Source organism: Felis catus, chromosome C1 (genome assembly GCF_018350175.1).
Source record: "Felis catus isolate Fca126 chromosome C1, F.catus_Fca126_mat1.0, whole genome shotgun sequence".
Taxonomy (NCBI): domain Eukaryota; kingdom Metazoa; phylum Chordata; class Mammalia; order Carnivora; family Felidae; genus Felis; species Felis catus.
Window position 1 is genome coordinate 8,128,389 of NC_058375.1, and position 17,671 is coordinate 8,146,059.

General features: G+C 49.9%; 1 protein-coding gene across 4 annotated transcripts in view; it reads right to left on the bottom strand.

Moving 5' to 3' along the window:
- MTOR (mechanistic target of rapamycin kinase) overlaps window positions 1–17,671 on the bottom strand; it is a 134,098-nt gene that overhangs the window by 111,942 nt on the left and 4,485 nt on the right. For 3 of the 4 annotated variants that reach the window (XM_003989489.4, XM_045035087.1, XM_045035086.1), the window contains exons 5-13: window positions 16,424–16,624; window positions 15,335–15,469; window positions 7,410–7,685; window positions 7,219–7,327; window positions 4,276–4,462; window positions 3,477–3,605; window positions 2,519–2,763; window positions 1,224–1,439; window positions 714–919 (exon numbers count right to left, since the gene is read on the bottom strand). In XM_003989489.4, the coding sequence (XP_003989538.1) occupies window positions 714–919; window positions 1,224–1,439; window positions 2,519–2,763; window positions 3,477–3,605; window positions 4,276–4,462; window positions 7,219–7,327; window positions 7,410–7,685; window positions 15,335–15,469; window positions 16,424–16,624 (1,704 nt within the window). Of the gene's footprint in view, window positions 1–713; window positions 920–1,223; window positions 1,440–2,518; window positions 2,764–3,476; window positions 3,606–4,275; window positions 4,463–7,218; window positions 7,328–7,409; window positions 7,686–11,024; window positions 11,436–15,334; window positions 15,470–16,423; window positions 16,625–17,671 lie in introns of those variants that run through there. The other variant, XM_045035089.1, reaches the window with a different exon arrangement.

Sequence of the window (17,671 nt, forward strand, 5' to 3'; positions counted from 1 at the left end):
GAGTTTATGCGGCTACGTGGAGACAAAAACTGAGGAGTCAGGTTTTAGCAGGAATTGCAAATCCTGGGGCACCAGGCTGGCTCAGTCGGTGGAGCATGCGACTCTTGACCTCGGGGTTGTGAGTTCAAGCTCCACACCGGGCCCACTTAAAAAAAAAAAAAAGTCCCAATAGATGGAGCAGCAAGGCCAACCTAAATCTACCTCTGGCTCCAGTCCAGCAGCTTGGCTTGGCATCTGACGTTATTTAAGAACGAAAGCCACGGACCACAGGCCGGGGGCAACGACTATGAGAAGCAGAGTTGGAACCACTGTCATCCTGGGCCTCTGTGCCTGACCTGGTGGGAGCAGGAGAGCAGGGGGACAGAGAGGTGCTAGCAAACTGACACCATCGGCAGCAGACTGAGCCAAACGTGCCAAGAAGCGGGATCTCCGGTGACTTCCCAGGAAGAAGAAAAGAGCTGCCTGCAGACGAGGTTCGCCGGGGATAAGAGGCCCCTGGAGTCGTGCCGCTGGGGGTAAGAGGCTCATGAGGCGATCAGCCCTGAACTGTAACTGCCAAGCTGGGAAAACAGGGACTCTTGGAGCCAAATGTGGCTTTTACCAGGCATCTTGATCTTTCTCCCCTTCCTTGTCCTCATCTCTCTTTCCCCAAATGGCTCTCACAATGACAATCCCTTCCAGACTGCCACTAGGTGTGACTGTCACCCCATTACCTGGATGAGCATCTTGCGCAGGAAGGGCATGACGAAGGCCGGGTTCATGCTACTGAGCCGGCCCACCGTGCAGATGGCCAACTCCCGGATCTCAAACACCTGGTCGTTCAGGGCCACAAACAGGGCCTGCAAGTTCTCTGCCTGGGCCAGGTGTGCATCAAAGCGCTCATCCAGAGATGCCAAGACGCAGTAGCGGATGTCGGGGTCTGCAAGAGCAATCGAGCCTTGGAATGCCTCTTCAATGCCGTCATCCTCTGGTCCTTTCCCAGTTTCCGCCCCCACTGCCCCCGGCCTCGTGAGAGGCTGCCACTTACCCTTCTCTCGTCTAACCTGTCATTCTTTGCTCGCAGGAGCAAAGACAACAGGATTAAAGACAGATCGTTTTACGCCACCTGGCTGCAGAGAAAGAGGCGGCCATCACCTCCCTGAGGGCACGCCATGAAACTGGCTAATTCCCGGTGCCCCGAGTGTCCAAACTCCCCCAGACTGCTCCTGTCTCATGAACCTCACCAGGATCTGTGATCCCGACCACCAGCAGTTTGCTGAGCACGTCTGCCACCACTTGCACCGCAGTCTGGCTAACGACGTGCGCGTGGCCGCTGATGAGGTGGACGGAGGGCGTGAGCAGGCGGGAGCAGGTGCGGGCGGCTTCCATGCGGATCTCCTTGTGCTCGCTGTTTAGGAAATGATCCGCACAGTGGCGGACAAACTGGGTCAGAGAGTGGCCTGGATACAAAGGCAGAGAGAAGACAAAATAAACACCGCTGCTCTGGACGGCAGGCCTACAACTTGCTGGCTGCGTTTTTCATTTCATGGTGATGAATTCAGTTTTCAACAAGATATTGACCCAGAACTCTTCTCTTAGAAAGGTAACAAGTGGGTTTCGAATCAGCAGAGGCAGAAGGGAAGCAGAGCAGCTGGGAGACAGAAAAAGGGCATTCCCCCCACCCGCCCACCCCCCATCCTAATCTTTTCTTTATTCCCTTCAAAGGATGAATTATTTCGTTTTATTCTGACCCAAACCTTTCTTTATGTTCCCAGAGAGTAAAACAATTCTTGATCAAATTTACCTTGTCTATTTTAGTTCCCAGATTTGAATAGCAAAAGAGAGTCTGATGTTGGCTGGGTGTAAATATAGCTACTTTCTATTCATTAGAAATATATTATGCTGGGTGTTAATCAAGGCAAGTGAAGGAGCTACAGGAGGGAAACCACAGATGGCTGTAAGCATTCAGACCGCACACTTAGGCTTTTTGTACTTGCTTGTTTCCCTGTAGTTTTGAGCAATACCACCTACATGATCTTAAATTTCAAAAGTATCCCTTTTTCTCTCCTGAAACAGATCTCCCTAGGGGCATTAATGTGGGTTTATCTGCAGCTTAGAACTCTAAACCGAACTACACAGGACGCCACAGCTGAAAATCATACTGCCGTAGGAACGGAAACACCTTAAAGCCTCTGGCTTAGACATTTTAAAGCATTAAACGCCATCTCCGCTTCATGGATGTGGGGGGATGGGGTGGGGCTCCATCTCTGACTTTCTCGTCTCTCTGAAGCATTCATTCCTTGGATCAATGCAGAATTTCCCTGAACGCCATCTGCCCCCAAACTCAGGGTGGGACAGAGAGACAAAGAGTACGAATTAACAAAGCATCCAAAGAGCCCAGAAGGCTGAGCCGCTACCCGATCAGCTACCTGGTCTCCAGATCCCCAGCCAAGACCCGGCAATGCTAGGCGCCCTTGTTCCTTCCTCGGGGTTCCCAGCGACACTCCGTGTCTTGGTAAGAGCTGGGGCAATTTCTTACCTTCAAACTCAAAGCTGCCGAGAGTTCGCAGGGCAAGAGTAATGCTGCCCACGTCGCTGGCCTCAGGGAGGGCTGTGAGGCCAGGGGAAGCCAGCTGATGGGCCAGGCCCTTGGGCATGCCCGGGTGCCGGAGGGGTTTGTGCATAAGGACCAGGGACAGCATCTTCAGTAGCCCATCCTGGATGTCCTTCTTCAGCTGTGGAATCTGACGGCTCAGGTCGTACAGCACAGCAGTGAGGGCAGGGCTGAGGGGAAAGAAACCAGGCGTGTATGGTGCTAGACAAGACATCTGTCTGTTCTTGAGAAGAAACAGCCCTTCTCGTCCAGCAGGGGGTTAGGCCCATCACTGCTTGGTCTTTAAAGTAGAAAGGATACTACAAACTAGGATAAATGGCCGGAACTCTGTTGGCCTGGTCAGAGGTTTCAGATCAACCTACGAATTTCTGGTCTCTGCCAGAGAGGAACTTGCTTAATGTAATTTAGCCACTGCAGAAGACCAAGTCTCGATTACAAATCTGGGAAGCAAACGGAGAGCATCGTCTTTGTTTTACAGAGAAAGAGAACTAATGCCAGGAAAGCCAGGCCACTTCCCAATGATAACATAAACAGCTGCAAACATCGGCCAGGCACTTCTTACACACAAAGTCGTGTGCCGAGAGTGGCTATTTCATGAACTCCTTCACTTAAGCTCCATGACAACCCTAGACAACAGGAGCTGCTATTGTGCCCGCTTTTCAGGTGAGAAAATGGAGGCTCGGAGAAGTTAAGTAACCGGGTCAGGATCACACAGCTAACTAGAGATGAAACCAGGATTCAAAACTAGCCCGTGCTTAGCGCGAGCTGTCCCGCCTACCCAATCTCACACGCAAACACCCACGCCTCGCTTTCAGCACCACCCCGAAACCGCGGTTCGAGTCTCATACTCCCCGAGACGGGAGCTCAGGTTTCCGACACCCACCTCAGTCCCACTGCCAGCATGGGCTCCAGCAGCTCCTTGATATCCTGCTGGATGCCTGGCCCCATTGCCCGGGCCAGCATGCTGATGCAGGTGAACACTGTGGCATCCACCTGCATTGCCTTCTGTCTCCTGCAGAGGACCGAAAGAGTGAGTGAGTGGCCACTTGAGACACAATGACATTCTGTGATGCCCCACCTCAAAACCGCCTTGGGGCGAGGAGGGCAGGTTACCCAGGCAGGGCCACGACTCGCTGGTGTGCCGGTCATCTCCTGCCCAATTCTAGGGGGCCCACCACACCCTAGTCACCACACATTTGAATCTACCACAGCCCAGCAGATGGCAGTCACGTGTCTTGAGGAAAGGGCCCCTTTCCTGAATTGGCACAAAAGGCACCATGAGGCTTAGCGCGGTGCTGGCCAAGGTACCTATTTAGGAAGCAAACTGAACAATGTGTACATCAGGGACCAGGGTGCAGAGCACAGCCACCGGACGGAAAGAAATTCTCCCCGCAACGAGAAGGCTGGGCTCTAGAATGGGGAGGCTTATCCCTTCCCCAGGCCAATCTACTTATACGTACATATATACATATGCGTGCGCGCACACACACACACATACATATATCACTTAGTTTGAAAAAGGTTGGAACTCAACTGAGGAAGGGTTGTTCTTTGTATGACTTGCTACACCCTGGTGGTTAATGATGCAGAGAATGGGCTTGAGCTCCATGGAAACTGGGATAGAGCATCCTTTCTCCCCAACCAAATGGGGCGGAGGGTGAAATCCTAATAGAGACACTTACTTATGGGCAAAGTCCTTTGGGGGTAAGGCTGCTCGGATGATGTCCAGCACACGAGGCAAATAGACCTTGAACTCAGATCTCACAGCCACAGAAAGGAGCCCCAGGGCTTGGAAGGCTGCTGTCCGCTCCTTCTCCTTCTTGACACAGCTCAAGACGTGGTTCATGGTATCTTGGAGGTACTGGGTATCTGATCACAAAAAAGACAAGGCATATGGCTCAAGGTCAGGGTTGGTGTATGTACCAAAGGTCAGAGTTCCTATAAAACACTTACATTTAGGAATAAATTAAGACAGCCGCCTGGAAAGATGTAAAGAAGAATTTAGAGGATGTATTAACCAGTCTTGATAATCGCTTGCTAATCACTCCTCAGATACATCTTTTGGAAATATTAGAAATGTAAGATTTTTTTTTCCCCTTTAATTAAAAAAAAAAAAAAACCCACCAGAAACTTAAAGAGCCTCTGAAACAATAACATGGCACGATCGTCCCCATTAGTGCTATATTTTGAGGGAACGACTACATGCTCTTACGAAGTATATGTTAAATCTTGCTTAAAAACAAAGAGAATCATCTAAACGATTTTATATTATGTTGAAATTTAAAGTACTGTTGGATACTGTTTGCAATAAACAGGCCATTCTATTCAGCTTAGGCCTGGAAATCACTTTGCTATTACCCAGAGATTTCTGTTATAGTTATATTTAATAGAACAAGATTTAGTCTGTAATTTGGGAAGCCACAAGTGTATTTTCATTAAGTTTACATCAGCCAATGTGCACGGGTAAGCGATTCTTGGGCAATTTAAGCCAAAGTGTTATTACTCCTCTGAAGGTTGGAATTTCCTGATTTTTGCCTCTCTCTATTTCTTCCCTTCCATCTTGCTGGCCTCAAGTCCGTGCACCCGCAGAATATACACGGCAGCAGAGAAGGCAAGACCGCACATCCATTAGAAAGTGAGGGGTGCTGAGGGCCACAGCTCATTTAGGAGGCAGTGAGCTGAAGTCCCAGGCAGCACATATGCCTCCCTGCATTTATTCTGACGAGAAAGATCTTCTCTCGTGGCTCTCGTGGTCAAATGACACCGAAGCATGCTGGGGCTTGAAAATCACATCACGTCAGCCAGGAAGACGGGACTTCTGGACGGGAACAGCACTTCAGCAGGAAGGGAGCTTAAATCAAGAGGGTGATTTCCTTTGCAGATTTAGCACCCTAAGAGACTAAGGGATCTGATATTGTGAGAGAGCCCAGCCCAATCTTAGGGCATTTTTGATAGGTCCAGAGCTTCCGTCATTAGGAAGTTTAAGCGGCGACGTCCAAACTGTAAGCTCTAAAAATGTGGCACTTTCCCAATGAGGCTCCACGGATGGAGGCTGCCCAGGCTGAACATCAACGACACGCTTTAGTGTATTATTTAATAAAACAACAAAAACCCACATCAAAAGAATAAACCTAGGGGCCCTCTGAGCCTCTGTATCCTGCTGCTAGGCGGTCCTTTGAACTTACTGGGGTAACTGCTTCCACAACATGACAGACTTTGATCAAATTTGGCCTAGTTATTACTTTCTTTTGAACCAGAGACTTTCACACCACAATTATTTAAAGCTCTACTGAACAGGGGCATGTCTGGTCATTAAAGAAGAGAATAGCTGCTGGGTACCAGGTGGGAAAAATGGAAAACTGAAAAAAATACGGGCAATTTTCATGATATCATTTCTCTCTGGTTCATTGATTTTATGTGGCTAATTGTCTTGTCCTTCCTCAACACCTTCTATTCTCACACGCAGCATATTTAACACCTCACCAACTATACTTTTTTCCTATTTCATCTGGACTGGGGAGTGTGAAATGAGTCTGTGTGCTAGAGGATGGCGTCTGTGGAGGGTCAGGCTGACCTTCCACTTCCACTCCTGGCTCTCATTTGGTCCTGAACGCTTATTAAGCACAGGCGACGGGCACCACAGTGAAGTGCAAAGAGACGTTCAAGACGGCGGCTCTGCACTCAGCAAGCAGGGAGGTAAGATGAGGATATTAAGTATGAACAGGCAACTAGAGTATTGTTATAATTTTTCCCTTTACCTTACTTCTAAGATGGATCTGAGGAGGCAGAGGAGGCAGTAATAACAGAATGGTTTCCACTTATGGGGGCCTACTCTGTGCCAGGCATTTAGAGCAGGTGTTTAGGCATTAACACGATTCACCTTGTGAGGCAAGGATTGTTGTTATTCCGCCTCTACGGGTCAGGAAGTGGAGGCCTGGGAAGGTCAAATAACCTGTCTGAAACCTCACGGTGGAGGACAGAAGCAGGATTCATCCCAGGTCTGACGCCAAAGTCTTTCCACGGCCGGAGGCTATCGAGGAAGGGGCAAGAGCACTTCCGGCCGGAGTAGCCCAGGAAGGCCCAAGGGAGAAGCCAGCATCTGGGCGGGGGCAGCTCTGGGAGCCGGGGATTCTTGCTGCCCAGTGAAAACAGGGCAGGAATACAGGAGCCCCCAGGCCATCATCCCCGAAACCTGCCTCTGAAACTTCCAGTCCTTCCTCCCTGTGAGCGGTGAGGCAGTGGGTGACCACGCCAGGGGCGGAAGCAGGGCGGTCACCACATCCTCCCCGCCCCACAGAGGGGCTGCTGCAGAGTAGCTCAACCCAAACTGCCCCTTCCTTCGGTCCCTCTGACGTCCGTCATGAACTTGTTGGCTTCCACACGCACGAAGTCGCTTGGCTCCAGGACTGCCTCTCTGCCTACACACTCTGGTCCTTCCCGTGTCGGCTGCCTCAGACACTTGTGGAAACCCTACGCCGGGCCCCACTGAAATCAGACGTGAGGCAGAGAAACCAGAGACTAGCCCCTTAGTTGTTGCTTCCAATGAGAGGCAGACGTTCTGGAATCACTCCCGTGTGATTTCCCTTAAACAGGTAATGATATGACGTGTCCACGGACATCCTCACCTGTGAAGGCAGAAGGTCGAAATGCAGCCAAGCGGGGCAACAAATTAAGGATTGTCATTTGGATCAGCGAGTTCTTGCTATTCCTGCATTTCAGCACCCACTGGCACACCTGAGACAGGAGAACACAGGGTTGGCCACAGAAAGGGAGCACGGGGCTTGGGAGAGGAGGGGGCAGGCCTCTCGCCACCTACCTGATCGAATTTCTCCTCCATCAGGTCTCTGCAACACCGGCTCTCCACCAGCGTGGACTTCGCTGGGCTGGGGGAAGCCCCGAAACCCATGAGGCCTTGGTGAGAGCTGTACCCCAGCAGTCCCACCAAGGCGTTGGACTGCGGGGGCTGGCCAGCCTGGAAGCTGGTGAAGGGGGTGATGTGGCGAGGTTTCGTCCCGAAGCCCATGAGGTCTTTGCAGTACTTGTCATGGACCAGCTGCTGCTGCGTGATTTCTTCCATTTCTTCTCTCAGGCGCTGCACGTGGGGAGGGAGATGACCTTTACTCACAAGTGCCACCTGCCAAGCCCCTGTGGGGTCTACACAGCAACTCCTCTATCCAACCCTGCAGGGGAACTATTTGCCAAGTGGAGGGAGCCCACTCTTCATCTTTAGGAGTTGGATTCCCCCAGAACCTTGCAGGGGGCCTGGTTTTGTTCTAACTTAGGCAGAAGAGCACCACCTACTGAACAACGAAGAAGCGGCAGGGGGCTGGCCGCCAAGGACCCCTCCCCTGGTTTGGGAAAGCTGAGTTGCAGACCTGAGGTCACAGCGATGAGGTCACCCTCTAGCGAGGGTGACAGGGTGACAGGGTGCTGGGAGGCCCCACGCCAGGGTCCCGTTGAGGACATGCTACTCTCCTTGTCGCCGGAAACCCAGGTAGAAACAACTAAGGCAAGTTATTTTCTCAGAATCTGAAGAATTCCATGGGCAGCACGGACTAAATGGACTGGCTGAGAATTCACACCTATTTCCTAGCCAAACGGCTGCTTAGAAACAGTCCAAACTGAGAAGCACAGGAAACAATTTCTCAACTTGCACACTATTCTCGACACAGGTATTTTCGCTTCTCAGACATCTTCTCCACTCTCCTTGTCAAGGTCACCAAGGACTCTCAGTCTGCTAAATCGGATGCTCAATTCTCAGCCTGCACCCTATTCGCCTCGGCTACAGCATTTGATCCAACTTAATAGTCCCTCCTCTTCGAAAACTTTCTTCCCTTGGCTTCTTGGATCCCGAGCTTTCCTGGGTCTCCTCTCCTCCTCACACCACTGGTCTCCCCTGCTTGCTCCTCACCTCCTGACCTCAGGTCCCCGGCACCCCCCTTCTCTGACGCTGGTATGCTGCTGGGGAACCTGAAATCACAGCTATGTGCTGACAGCTCCCCAAATCTGGGTCTCTGCCCAGATCCCCCCAGAACAACTCAGTTCTCTGCTCAGAAGCCCAACAGGTGTCTGAAACACATTCAAAAGCAAACTCCTGACCTTCTACCGAAAACGCACTGCTCCTTCCACCTAAGTTCTCCGGACTCAGCAAATGCCACCCTAACCTTCCGGTCACTCGGTACAAAAACCTGGACTCCTCTCTCCCTCACTGACCCCCAAATCTCAAATTCAAGAATCCAGCCCCTCCTTGTGCCTGCACGGTTCCCGCTAGGGTGCAAGCCGCCAAAGTCCTCTGCTAAGGCTGCCGCAGTTCCTTCCCCAATAGACCTCCTGGCATCACCCCTTGCCTTGCGGATAATCCCGCTCAACATGTAGCCACAGTGATCCTTCTGAAACGTGCGTTTCAGCTAGCAGCTAACAGCTTCCCATTTCCCACACACGGTCCGTACGGTGGCTCCCGAGACCCTACACGATGTGCCCCTTACCTCATCCCAGGTATTCCTCTGACCCCATCTCCCGCCACCTCCCTCCTGTCACACGGCTCGGTCGCAGTGGTGATCTCGCTCCCGGCCAAAGGCAGCGTGCTGCTGCCACGAGGCCTTCACGCCTGCAGAGCCAACTGTCTAGAATGCTCCCCCCAGATATGTATTTGTATGGCTTGCTGTCTCACGTCCTTCACAATTGTGCTCAAACAGCACAGGAGTGTGAACTGCACTGGTCCACTTATATGCGGATTTTTTTCCCCATAAAGACAGTGCAGGGTTATAAATGTATTTTCTCTTTTTCCTATGATTTCCTTAATGCCATTTTCTTTCCTCTAGCCTACTTTATTGTAAGAATACCGTATATTATGTGTATAACATACAAAATATGTGTTAATTGACTGTTTATGTTATTGGTAAGGCTTCTGGTCAACAGTATGCTATTGGTAGCTAAGTTTTGGGGGAGCCAAAAGTTATATGTGGATTTTCAACTGTGTGTGCGTTGGGGGGGGGGGGCTTGATGCCTTAACCCCCACATGTTCAAAGGTCAATCGTATATATTTTCACTTATTTGTGTCTTGTCTCTCCCCGCTAGAATATAATGTTTTGTCCACTGCTGCATTATTCTAGCTCTGAGGACTTGGTGTAGCTGGCCCACAGTGGGTGCTCAGCTCAAACTTGTTCAATGAATGAACAATGACAAAATTATGACACCTTACATTTGGATAATTCTTTAGGATTTATAAAGTACCACCACAAGTACTATTTTTTAAATTTTTTTTAAATATTTATTTTTGAGAGAGAGAGTGCAAGCAGGGGAGGGCAGAGAGAGAGGGAGACACAGAACCCAAAGCAGGTTCCGGGCTCCAAGCTGTCAGCACAGAGCCCGACTCTGTGGGGCTCGAACTCACGAACCATGACACCATGACCTGAGTGAGCCGAAGTCGGACGCTCAACCAACTGGGCCACCCAGGCGTCGCACAAGTACTATTCATTTAATCTATTTAGGTGACACTGTTCTGTTTTCCTAGGAGAAAACAAAGATCCTCAGGCTGTACGTGCTCATCCATGGGAAGCCCCATGTTATAGTTAGACGGGAAATCTCTGAGGGCTACCATTTATGGAATGCCTACTCTATCAGATGATGTGTTAGGCACTTCGTGTAGATGGCCCACCCGTGATCAACGTAGAGGTTAGGGGCACAGACACCCAGTGAGGTCAAAAATCCATGTGTAACTTTTGACTCCCCCCAAACTTAACTGCTAATAGCCTTCTGTTAACTGGAAATCTTACCGATATAAGAACAGTTAATCAGCACATACTTTGTGTATGGATTACACGCTGTATTCTTACCACGAAGAAAGCTAGAGAAAAGAAAATATTAAGAGAATCACGAGGAAGAGAAAAATCTATTTACAGCCCCGTCCTGTATTTCTCTATACTGTAAGTTTATGTTGTCTGTTTATGAGATGAATCATCTGTCAGCACCCACGTGAACATTATCTCCTATGAAGCAGAACAATGTGAATGTTACATGCATTACTAACACCGGATAGCAAAAATGAAAAGATGTGAGAAAGAAATTCGTGTTTACTTATAGGTATAATGATTCAGGCACTAATAATGAAGCAGCAGCAATAAGACTGCATCACGGTAGCTTAGTGTAATCAATACGATTGCTTCATGGTAGCCTCGCCTATGCTCTGACGAATGAGTCGTTACCAAGTTTTTATGGTGCACAGTATTACAGTCATATTCACATTACAGTGCTGGAAATGCTGATACATTTTTTGAAAAACCACGTACCTGTGATAGGTCGATACGCACTTTCTCCAATTACCAGAGAGAGACACGAACTCTACTGTATGGTGATATAATTCTTTGAAAGTAAAGTTATAAAACAGTAAGAAAACCAACATGCTATTAACTTCACAGTAAATCCCACTCACCTAACGCCCACACGGGAATAGGCCGTCCACTGCCACACGGGTCTTGCACACGATGTCTGACACGATGAATGGTCAGGCGATCAGGATACAAAAACACCTCGTACCGTTCTTGCCATACGGTCAATAGATTGTCACACGAAGACCCACAGAGTTCATCAACTGTATGGCACGATGATGATTTACTGTTCACTAAATGGGAGTGGCTCATCGTAAGGGTCCTTATCCTGGTTGGTCTCCTGGTGAGTAGGCTAAAGCAGAGGAGGGGTCGGCTTGAGGCCTCAGGGGTGGCAGAAGGGGAAGGGGAGGCTGGAGACCCGGTGCAGCGCTCTGTGTAACTTTACAGAAATATATTGTAATTTGTCTGACTTCTTTGCTTTTCCATTTCTCTAACAATGTTGTTGTTGTTGTTTTTTTTTTTAATGTTTGTTTATTTATTTTGAGAAGGGCAGGGGAGGGGCAGAGAGAGGAGAGAGAGAATCCCAAGCTCTATGCTGACAGCACAGAGCCTGACGTGAGGCTCGATCTCACGAACTGTGATGACCTGAGCTGAAATCAAGAGTCGGACGCTCAACCGACTGAGCTACCCAGGCGCCTTCTCTAACAGTGTTTTTATACGGTACCAATCTTTCTTCCACTGTCTCCTTCAGTTTCAGTACCCGTATCAGAAAAAGATCCAGGTCATAAAAGAAGTCACAAGCAGTCTTGAGTAACTCGAACCCTTCTGCCGGACTGCAGCGTCAATCGGTTTCCTGGCACCGCTTCCCTGAGGTCTTCGTCGTCCGGCACTGGTTCAGAAACGCTCGGCTCCCTCAAGCCGTCTTCTGTTAATTCCTCTGGTGTGGTGTCTGTTAGCTCTTGAATTTCTCCAAGATCCGTATCACCTTTCAGCGCCCATCTTTTGGGCCACCTCCACGTTCTTTCACTCTCTTTCATGGTTTCCTTGATCGGCTTTGTCCTAAGTCCTGTGAAGTCATGCGCAACATCTGGCCACAGTTCTCTCCGGCAGGAATTTATTGGTCCGGGCTTGATGGCATTTGTGGCTTCTTCTACAACCAAAATGGATTTTCAGCGACGGGATCCTTCTAGACTTTCTATCAGGGTTCTCTTCAAAGTGTTGACAATCCTCTTCATAAAGTACCATGTGTAACGAGCCTTAGAGGTCATGACCCTGATCCAGAAGCTGAAATAGAGATGTTGTGTTTGGGGGCAGTCAACCCCTTCAATGCCTCCAGTATTGAACTCAGGGGGTTCTGGGTGGCCAGGGGCATCGTCTCATATGGCAAGAACTGTACAAGGCGACGCTTTACCGGCAAGGTCCTTCTTGACTTCAGAGACAAAGCATCAAGGGAACCAATCCAGAAAAAGGGCTCTTGTGCCCAGACCTTCTTGTTTTACAAACAGAAGACTGGCAGCTGGTGTTTACCTCTTCCCTTCAAAGCTCGAGGGCTAGCGGCTTTATAGATAAGGGCCGTCCTGATTGTAAACTGGACCGTATTGCACAATGGCAGGATTATCCTGCCCCTTCCTGCCTCAAATCCTGGTGCTCGCTTCTCTTCCTAATAAATGTCCTCTGTGGCATTTTTTTTTCCAGAGCAGGGCACTTTCGTCTGCATTAAAAACACGTTCAGGCAGATACCCTTTCTCCTCAGTGATTTTCTTTTACAGCCTCTGGGAACTCATCTACTGCCTCTCGGTCAGCAGAAGCTACTTCTCCTGTTAGCTTGACTTTTTTTTTTTTTTTAAGTCAAACCTGTTTCCAAACTCATCAAACCATCTTTTGCTGGCATCCGATTCTCCGGTGCTAGGTCATTCACCTTCCTTTTGCTCTACGTTGTCATATAATGACTTTGCTTTTTCTCAAATCACATTAGAGTCTTTAAGTATGCCTTCCTTAAGGCAATCCTGCACCCACATAAAAGCTACATTTACCATATGCGATCAAAAGATACTTCATAAGGGGCACCTGGGTGGCTCAGTCGGTTAAGCGTCTGACTTCGGCTCAGGTCATGATCTCGCGGTCTGTGGGTTCGAGCCCCGCGTCGGGCTCTGTGCTGACAGCTCGGAGTCTGGAGCCTGCTTTGGACTCTGTGTCTCCCTCTCTCTCTGCCCCTCCCTCACTTGTGCTCTGTCTCTATCAAAAATAAATAAATGTAAAAGCTATTTCTCAAAAAGTGCAAGAGATTTGTGCCTGTGGGCACAGCTGTGGCAACAGCTTCACGCTTCAGCGTCCTTTTCTTTTTTTGCAACGGTGGATTAAATGCTGGATTCATTTATCCTGAAACGGTGGGTGGTCACAGCTGCGGACCTCAAGCTGCGGTACGTCTCAAGCAAGGCAACGTTTTCTTACAGTATCATGACTTTGCTTCTTGGGAGAACTTCGCCAGTGGCACTTCACATGGGTTCCACACAATTATTCAAGGTTTATTTACAGTATCGCACTGAACACGACGAAAAACACACGAGGACGGAGACAGATCGACAGATCGCTTTTGCGACACGCGACTTACTGGAGGGGTGAACTGGGCACGCGGAGATGATCAGCCTCGCACGGTGTTTTAACCAGACGTTCCCAACACTTGAGCTCATTGCGGCAGCAACAGAGGTGGCTACGAAATTACTACAGTCGGTACGGTTGTACTACAGTTAATTTTACGCGGTTAGGATTTAATATTGTACCTTCGTGTTTGTTCACATTTCTCTCGACTGCAAATGGCACCAGGTATAGTCTGTGAGTGCTCGTGTGCATAAGTTTAGGTAACGTTTAACTCTAACAAGAGATTTGTGTATATTTTACGATGGTCAATAATAAGACTAGGATCTACATCTATGTTACGCCTTCGTGACATACTTAGCTTCTTAATTTCTAGGCTATGAGGTTCCTATCTGTGAGTTTTTTCAAACGGTCACAAACCTCCCAAAAAGTTTTCCAGTATGTGTACCGAAAACAATCCACCTAGAAGTGGACCCATGCAGTTCAAACCTGTGTTGTTCAAGGGTCAAGTGTACTTGGAAACCTCCCAGGAGCCCAGTGAGGTGGAGATCCCCGTTAACAGCGAGGAAAAATGAGGCTAAAGGAAGTAAAATATGTACCCAAGTCACACAGCGTACACATGAATGGGGATTCCGAGCCGGACTCCTGAGCTCTCCATACAGTGTAGCCCAGGCCGCCCGCATCTACAGCACAGCCATCACCAAATGATCATCCAGTCTATTAAAGCAAGAAGCCCTGGGGCAAAATTCCACACCAACTTGCTCCCCGCAGGAAGACCCGTGGATGGGGCTCTACTCCCAAATGTATCCCGAATCCAGTGTCAGTGGATTGACACTGAATCCACTTCTCAGTGTCTGCACTGCCAACCCTAGGGAGGCCACCACCATCACTTGCCCAGACCACTCCAGTAGCCTCCCACGGTAGCCAGGAGAACAGGATCAACTACAAGGAGTGCAGTTGACAACGGCCCCGGCCACGACTCTAAAAATGTCACGTTTGTGCCAAGGCCACATTTGCCACGGGCTGCCTCTAGCCAACGCAGGAGGCAGGAGGAATGCTGAGGCAGGGCTCCCGGGGGGGGGGGGGGGGGGGGGGGGGCGATGGTGGCCGGAAGCCCCCCGTGGTGGCTTTGCACGGTAGCCTAGCACGCTCCTGTCACTTTCCTTTGCTGTCTCATGGCTGCTGATGGCTAGCCGGCCTCTCCCTGCTCCCTCCACGTCCCCCGCCCGCACCTTAAGTTGTTTCCCTGACAAAAGTCCTTGCACTTTTAAACACAACCCCCTAACGAGTCTCCTGCTTTCATTCCCGCCACTGCATGAGCTTTCCCCGCACCAGCAGCCAATGATTATTAAAAATGGAGGCCCTCACCCCGCTCCCCTGGGCACGCATCTCCAACGCTTATGAGAATAAGAGCCAGTGTTGACCGCGACCCTGAGGCCTAAGAATTTGACCCTTCCCCCAACCTCCCTTGCTCTCCGTGCCCCAACCACATTTCCCTTTCTTCTGTTCCCTGAATTTGCCAAACTCTCTCCCACCTCAAAGCCTCTTCCTGGGACACCCCCACGCAGCACAAAGCTCGCTCCTCCACATCATGTGGGTCTCAGTTGAAACAGCACCACCCCAGAGAGGAAGTCCCCTCCCACTGTTACCCTCCAACCCGCAATTTCACAGGATTTGGTGCCTTCTGAAGCGACCTCATCGACTTGCTTATTTCCTGGTTCCCTTATAAAACATCCTCTGTAAGGACAAGGATCTCGCCTTGTCTTGTTCACAGAACGGCATGTGGGAAGCCAGACTCCCTTCTGACACGCTTCCTCACCTCTCCCTCCATGCTGCTGATTCGGACCAACTCGTTGAGGATCAGCAAGGCTCCATGGATGCGATCATCCCGATTCATGCCCTTCTCCTTGGCCAACGTCTCATCAAACCCCTTCTCTGCTTCTTCAAACGTGTGCTATTAGAGACACGGGACGTGTTAATTACCCCATGTCCAAAGGGAGAAAGACCGCCAGCCCGCCCCTTCTGCATGGGGGACCCTGAGGTGTTACCATGCCTGCTCAGTGGCTTGTGCCAGCAACATCAACGATAGGGATTCACCAAGCTCTCTCGTTTAATTTAGCTTCAACGTGCATTGTACCATGAGGCAGAGGCCACGGCTATCCCCATTTAACAGATAAAAACCAGAGGCTCAAGGAAATTAAGTGACTTGTCCAACGTCACATAGCAAAGCCAACCCTAGAACCCAGGTCTCCGATGCCACGTTTAGGAATCTCTTTGTAGTACCAGCTCTTAGTTAAGAAGTGCCAGGTCTCTCTCGTCTAATGTCACGAGCCCTGGCACTTCTTAAATTAGTATCATTGTGTGTCGCTGCTTCTCAGACACCCATTTTTCTATATTTTCACACCTCTGGGAGGAGAGCTCTTATAACTGGTGATGAGACGGCAGTAAGTCATAGTTTTACTGTATCACGTTTTCATTCATCCTGAGTGGCACGTAAAATAATGGTGTGGCCACCAACAGATCTTTGCATTAATGAAATCCAATGAGGTAAGTTCTGACTCATACTGAGCTTAAGAAACCACTTGAGACCAACACAAAAGTGACATCTGCTCTGTGGCAAGGGCCCTGGTGCGGCCCTTAGGCCAGGTGGTGCTGTATATAAACGTGCTGTGGGGCGCCCGGGTGGCTCAGTCGGTAAAGCCTCTGACTTCAGCTCAGGTCATGATCTCCCGGCTCGCGGGTTTGAGCCCCGCGTTGGGCTCTACACTGACAGCTCGGAGCCTAGGGCCTGCTTCCGATTCTGTGTCTCCCTCTCTCTCTGCCCCTCCCCTGCTCGTGCTCTCAAAAATAAATAAACATTTTTAAAAAATGTGCTTTGCAGGCGAATGCAACGGAACCATCTCCTCACCCTGTACCACTGAGGCTTCTGCATCTCCTTCGGCTCACGCTGGGTGGTGAGAATCAAACAGGCACGAAGGGCGGCCACAGCTCCCTCCCGGATGGCCTGTTTGGGGTCCCACACGGCCACAAAAATGTTGTCAAAGAAGGGCTGCACTTGCTGGAAGAAGAAGGTGGGGACGCTGATAGCCAGCTCGCGGAGAACCAGAACCTGGGGGAGAAAAGCACACAGAGAACCCTCGTCTGTATCAGAGAGTTTCGTCCCATCAGGATGCGGCTTCTTGCCATCCTGGGGCCTGTGTGTATATACATCAGGAAAGGAGCAGACTCGTCCTCTCTTCTAGCTGGGAACCTCTGGGGACACAGGAATAAAAGAAAAATTGATCGAAAATCTCAGTGTTCATTATCCTAGGGTGTTTACAAACATAGGATTCTCATAATGTTAGAACATGAGCTCTGGAAGGGAGACATGTTTACGCTTTGCATTCCATCCCAATGACAGCCTAAAACCATCCCTGGAGCACAGCGGTATTTGATAAACATTTATTTATTTTTTAAATGTTTATTTATTTTGAGAAAGAGAGAAAAGCACAAGCGGGGTGGGAAAGAGAGAGAATCCCAAGCAGGCTCCGCACTGCCAGCGCGGAGCCCAATGCGGGGCTCGAGCTCAGGAACTGTGAGATCACGACCTGAGCTGAAATCAAGAGTGGGACGCTTAACCAAATGAGCCACCCGGGCGCCCCTTGATAAACGTTTATTAAATGAGTTAATAATCCCGTTCAATATTTAATTTTGCTATATGTGCATCTGACAGTGGAAGAAACTGAAGGTCAGAGGTTGGCCCGAGTTTAGGAAGGACAAAGCCGCCTTGAAGCAGGGTCCACATGGCTGTCCCTCCCCCAGTACCGGGGTCCCTCCTCGTGGTACTGGCTCCTGAAGACAGAGCCAACAGGAAAGGATCCAAATGATGCTCTGATCCCCACCACGTTCATTCCCAGATTCTCAAGGACAGACTCTCCCTCATCTCGCGGCCTAGAAGCCTGGTCCCTCAAACCAGGCTTTTTTCAGGGCCGAGCCTCAAAAAAGCAGTGGGGATGCACCACGAGAGGATGAGAGGCTCCCACTCCCCCAACTGCAGAAGAGCCAATGGGGAAAGAGGGAGTTTGGGCCAGGTGCCCACCAATCAACAAACGCCTAGAAAATAAACAAGAAAGGCCTGAAAGGAGGCAGACCACCACTCCCACTGCCCCCGCTCCTC